Source organism: Indicator indicator, chromosome 17 (assembly GCF_027791375.1).
Source record: "Indicator indicator isolate 239-I01 chromosome 17, UM_Iind_1.1, whole genome shotgun sequence".
Taxonomy (NCBI): Eukaryota; Metazoa; Chordata; class Aves; order Piciformes; family Indicatoridae; genus Indicator; species Indicator indicator.
In genome coordinates this window covers 4265458-4271457 of record NC_072026.1, presented here as the reverse complement: position 1 = coordinate 4271457, position 6000 = coordinate 4265458, and the positions used below count along the sequence as shown (strand labels likewise).

The following is a 6000-nucleotide window of genomic DNA, read 5'->3' as shown; positions in this document are numbered from 1 at the left end:
GACCTTCTTGTTCTCTTTAACTCCCTGAAATGAGTCTGGGGCCAAGTTAGGGTCAGTCTCTTCTGCCAAGGACAAGAGGAAATGGCCTCAAGTTGCACCAGGGAAGATTTAGTTTTAGCATGAGGAACAATTTCTTCCCCCAAAGGGTTGTCAAGGCCTGGAACAGGCTGCAAGTGTCAGCAGTAGTGCAGTAAAAAAAGTGGTAGAGTCCTCATCCTTGGAGGGGTTTCAAAGCTGTGTAGATGTGGTGCTGAGGGACATGGTTTAGTGGTGACCTGGCAGTGTTGGGTTAAGGGTTGGACTCCATGATCTTAAAGGTCTCTTCCAACCAAAACCATTCTGTGATTCTCTTTTCCAGCTGCTCTTGAAAGCCTTCTCTCATGCATAGAATCCTTCCCACCAACAGTGTCCTGGCAGCACCTCACTTTCGGTCCCTGTCTCCCCGGGGTGACCCCACCTCAGGTTCCCGCAGCTCCACGCGGGGCGGGGCTCTGCCCCCTGCTGCCCGCCTCGGGGTGTGGCCATGGCGCTTTGGCCACGCCCATCTTGGCCCCGCCCTGCTTGGAGCCCCGCCCCCTGGCGGGGCGCTGGGGCGGCCCCGGCCGCGCAGCCCCGCGGCGGCTCGGCTCGGCTCGCCCCGGCCGAGCATGGAGCAGTAGCAGCACGGCGCCTCGCCGCTCCGTCCCGCCGGCCATGGGTGCGGAGCGCAGAGCGGAGGCGGCGGCAGCAGCAGCACCCCGCGGTGCTTGTGCCTGCGGCGGCGGCAGCTGGCGGCTCTTCCTCGGTTTCTTCGCGCTGTCGCTGGCGCTGCACGTCCTGACGCTGGGCTGTTACCTGGAGCTGCGCTCCGAACTCCGCCGCGACCGAGGCCCGCAGCCCGCGGCACCCCCGCGGCGGGACGGGACGGCGGCGGCAGCTCCGGGCTCCCCCGTCACCGGCCGCCCGCAGCGGCCCGCCGAGGGCGGGGACCGCCGCCAGCAGGTGGGTCCCGGGCTTGAGAAGTTGGGGGGTCGCTGCCGGGCGGGACCGCACTTGTCACGGAGCCCCATGTCCCTTTCCCCCTTTTCTGCAGTCCCCCGCCTCCATTTTTTCCGACCAACTTCTTGATTACCCCAATTGTGTGTTTATTTAAGAGTAAAAAGAAGGAAAAAGCCCCCGAGCGGCGCTGGCGGAGGTTAAATTTGGAGAGAACTCAGTATTCTTGGCTGGGAAGCGTAAGGGGGAGCCGGTGCTGCGGGGGGCTCCGAGGGCCGTCTGCGCTCCACCTGCTGCCTGTCGTGACAGCCCCGCCATGTCGGCCCCGCTGCCGACAGCCCCGGGGGGCGGTGAGCGCGGTAACGGCGGAAGGAGGCGGCCGTAGCCGGGGGTCTGCTCCCCTGGGAGGGGGGCAGGCTGTAGCCGAGGAGCTCTGCGCAGCTCGGTTCTGAATCCCACCTCGGTGAGTGCTGCAAATCCTCAGCCCTGCATACCCCGCGCTTGTCTCTCCCATCCTGGGGTGCGCTGGATTTTTTATCCCCCCTTTGCTCTGGATTACAGCAGCCTTTTGAGCTGTGTGCCCCCCAGCACCTCCATAGGCTGACCTGTCCAAGACCAGGTTGGTTTTACGCTCCAGTTGTCCTCACTGGTGCGTCTAGCCCCTGGGAGTGATGGTGCCCTGGGGGGGAGGGGGGGGGCTTACTTGTCCCGGGAGCCTCTAGGAGAGCAGGAGCGTTGCTGGGGCCTCCGCTCCCAAACTTAGCTCATTTTTTCCAGGCACGAAACCTCCCTTGCAAGCAGGACAAGCTGAAGGAAGGAGTTTCCTCCCTTCAGAGCCTCATGAGCCGATAGCCCGCTCCCTAAAAGCGCCGGCGGGCAGCTGAGGCTCAAAACCCTGCCCTCGCAGTCCGTGCTTTGCTTGTTATCAATGCACGGACAAAAATAGCTTTGATAAAGCTGCGAGTTTGGAAACTCTCCCTCCTACTTGGCAGCAGGCAGCCGTTCTGCTCGCTGGCCTCGGCTGCTCCCGGGAAAGCCGGGCTCGCCCCTTCCATGGGGTATTTCCAGCTTCCGATGATAAAATCCAAGAAAGCACTGAACGGGAGAGATCCCGGGACGTCCGGTCATCCCTTTTGTTTTGCCCCTCGGTACTTAAGCGGTGTCAACATAGAGCTGGAGCGGCTTGATGCGACAGTGGAATTCTTAGGTTGTCTTGTAATAGCATGCGGCTGAAGTTCCTTTCGTGTTATCGTGCTGGATCTGTTTAGTCTTTAGAGCTCTTCTTTCCAGCGCCTGTATAATGAAATACCAGGGTAAATAGTTGAGGCGTCCATAAATTACGGCGTTAGATAGTTTGTCTCTGGATGTGGACGAAGATCCAAGCGTCGCTTGCTGCAGCTGACATACTCCAGATAAGGTAATGCTAATTACTTCTTTATTTTACATCTGGCCCGTCGGGCATAAGATGAAAAATTCCTTTGGACATATTGAAGCAGTTGGTTGAGAGAAAGTTTCCCTGTGTTATGGGCACGCAAAGCCCTGGGAATTTCACCCCCTCCCCCCACTCCTCTTGCCCTGCAAGCAAGATGCAGCAGCCTTTAGAGTTCTCCTCCTCCAAGCACCTTCTAAGACTAAACTGTGCAAGAGCAGGTTGGTTTCTGCCTCCTGTTTTCCTCACTGGTGTGTGGACCCCCTGGGTGGTTGTAGCCCAGCTGCTGGCACTGAAAATTCTCCCATTTGAAAACCCGTGACAACGTGTGGTTGATATTTGTGGTAATTGCTGCTCCTGCAGTACTGACTTTTCTCCTTGAGTCTGTGCACAGCTATAACCAGCCACCTTCCATGTCCTAGGGTGCTGCAAGTCTATCCCTGCTGTGATTAAAGCAGTGAAATGAGCTGTTTGCAAAAAGCCTTCCTTAAAAAGTTATTAATACTATAAATTTAGGGCCCTGAGGGTGTTCTGAGCAGTTTTCCAGCCCCTAGCAGCCAAGCTGTGATTCTGGTGAACCCGAAGTCTCTCCCATGCACTTGTGTCAGGAGACAGACACTTGCAGAAATTAATAAACAATTACTTGAAAGGATCTGATGGAGAATATCCCTGTCCCAGGGACCTGGGATGCCTTTGGGGGACCCAGCATCCTGATAAACACACTGCCCTGAGCCCTCAAACAGTCATTTTGCTGTGCAAAGTATTTGCAGTAAAGGCTGAGTAACTGCTGCATGTATTGTGATTGTACAAGCTGATTTAAAACAAAAATATTCCACTTCCTGAGCCCTTTTTCTTTAATTTTTTTCCTTTTTTTTTTTTTCTTTTCCTGACCTGAGGCAGGAGAGAAAGGAGCTGGGGGAAGGATGGGGAGCGATGGTCAGCACCGAGAGCTTGGCAAGCAAATCTTGGCTGGCTGCTGGCCAGAAATGACCTCATGACAGGAGTGAGATTTGGCAGCTCGATAACCCCCACTTCCCTATCTCGCAGGGTAGCCGAATGTGTAACTCATTTGGGATACAAGGGCAATTTTTCATGGCAGAGGTTGAGGCATTGTAGTTCACATCTTTGTCCCAGAAGCCGCCGGGTGTTGCATCACCTCCTTGGCTTCCAGATGAAAACTTGGTTTAATGCCACTTTTAATTCATCGACTCTTCCATTGCTGCCCCTTGGAGATGGGATGGTGGATGTGGGGTGGGGTGGCACGTCCACTGGTGTTCTCAGATCCAAATAATCCCTTCAGGTGGCTGTGCTGTGGAACACCAAAGTGGTTCTCTCAATGTGTTCATTAGGGGTTGCTTTGTTAACAGCTGTGCTTGCGGGGAACAGGCAGCAGGGTGCTGTGTGCTGCTCATTAAAATATTTGATCCTGAAACGAGATGGGGTCCAGTTGTCCAAAAATTCATCCCTGTAGTAGCTGAGCCTTGTTTTAGTGCTTCTTCCCTGAGCAAGTCTATGTCATGCTACATTTCTGCCAAAACTTGTTTCTTCATGAGGGCCAGGTGAAGTGTGTTGCCCTCATGAGCATCCCAGGATGGGCTCAGGAACTGCTAATGTCTGCCTCTTGGAGTCCCATCAAGTATCCATCAGATCTGACTTGTCATGGAGGTGCTTGGGGCTGGCCAGGGGTGGCTGCTGCCAAGTCATCTGAAAGAATGTGCTGAGCAGGAGATGAGTTACCAGCATTTACCTTCACCACCTCCAAAGATGGTTGCTTCATCTCTAGTACTCACCTCTTCAGCAAGGGAGGTACCTGCTCCCATCAGCATTCCCAACAACATCATTGCTTTCCTGCTGGTTTTATTGATCCCACCATGTCTCACCCCCAGTAACTCCATTAACTTCTTTTCATTCCCTTTCCTACCTTATCCCTCTATCTCCTGGCACAGCAGCCAAGGTCCTCCTCTTCCAGCAGTCATCAGGCAACTCATGGCCCCGTTAATTCACATCGAGCTCTAAAAGCTCGTTTGATTAGGAAATTACAGGAATAAAGCTTTTGGGGGAAAGTAGCATTTTGCTTATAGTTGAGGGTAAAGGAAGAGAGTGAGAGGGTGCAGCTGAGGCTCCGCATGCTGCTTTTTGTGATGTTTAATAAAAATCATAGAATCCTAGACTGGTTTACATCTCTTCCAACCCCTCTGCCATGGGCAGGGATGCCAAAAATGCACAGCCAGGGGTGTTCCTTCAAAATGGAATAATTTGCTTTATTTGATGAGGATGTAGAAACAATTTAGGTAGTTATTGCTCCTATTATAAGGGAGGTTGTGGATGTCTCCTCCTTGGGAATGTTCACAGCCAGGTTGGGAAAGGCCTTGTGAGCAGCTGAGACTCGTTGAGAGGTGTCCCTGCCCGTGGCAGGGAGGTTGGAGTAGATGATCTCTGAGGTCCCTTCCAACCTAAGCCATTCTGTGGTTTTTGTTAGGATGCTGTGGCAGGGTGATTCTTGGTGCTTTATTTGGGGTAGTTTCACCCAGAGAAGGGTTCTGGCACATTGACCTCTGACTGTTGGTTGCAGAAGACAGATGGACACTCAACCTGTTGTCCACCCTATGCCACTGAAGGATTGTAACTGAAAATAAGGAGCTTTGAGCAAGTATTTTCTGCTGTCCTCAAAAATAATTGTGTGGTGTTTCTCACAATCATGTTGTCATTATTTGAGTAGCTCTACACTGAAATGATGTTTTGAAGGTTAGCCAGAACACTTAGGCAAGATGTAATGGAAAAAAAGAAGAGATTTGGTGCTGTCAGAAGATAGGACTGGACTGGCCAGGCACAGTCATAAGGTATCTGTTGTGTCACTAACATGAATTTAAAATTATTCTGCCCTTTCTTCTCAATTCCTGCTCCAGAGTAAAAAAAACAGCATTGAGGTGAGATTTACACCATGTGCTGTCAGTGGGTCTAAAAGGCTTTAAAGGTGCTGTAGAGACTCTTCCCTCCCTAGGGAGCATCCCTTCAGCCCATCCATGCATGCTTATCCTGGTGCATGATGGAGCAGGGATGAGCTGAAACTTGACAGCACGCTGAAAGCTTTGAGTGTCTTGCTGGAAACACTTCTCCAGTGTTAGCCTCCTCTGAAGACCCCTCTTCAGGACACAAACCTTTCAGTATGTGTTGAGGGCTCATGTTTTGGGGTTTCATGACTTCTGACCTCAGGTGATGGCAGCCCCAGGTGAGCACAGTGGAAGAGAATCATGGAACCACAGCATGGTTTGGGTCAGAAGAGACCTTTAAATGTCATCTAGTCCAACCCTCCTGCAGTGAGCAGGAACATCTTCAACTAGAGCAGGTTGCTCAGAGCCCTGGCCAACCTCACCTGGAATGCTTCCAGGGGTGGAGTATCTACCACCTCTCTAGGCAGCCAGAGTATAGATGGTGTTGGGATGTGCTTTGTGGTGGGGCTTCCCTCCAGTTGCGCTTTTGGTGGTCTTGATTCTAGCTGGAGGAAGCTCTTAGAGAGCAATAAAGGGAGGTAACAGTTGCTATCTGACAAACAACATGTCAGGACTCTGGTGACCTTCATCTACGTTTTAGTGGTG

At 52.6% G+C, this 6000-nt stretch overlaps 1 protein-coding gene across 1 annotated transcript in view; it reads left to right on the top strand.

Annotated features, from left to right (window-relative positions):
- The first annotated feature begins 690 nt into the window (after nucleotides 1-690).
- EDA (ectodysplasin A) overlaps nucleotides 691-6000 on the top strand; it is an 83296-nt gene continuing 77986 nt past the window's right edge. The window contains exon 1 of the mRNA XM_054388719.1: nucleotides 691-981. Coding sequence (XP_054244694.1) covers nucleotides 694-981 — 288 coding nt within the window. The 5' untranslated portion in view covers nucleotides 691-693. The remainder of the gene's footprint in view (nucleotides 982-6000) is intronic.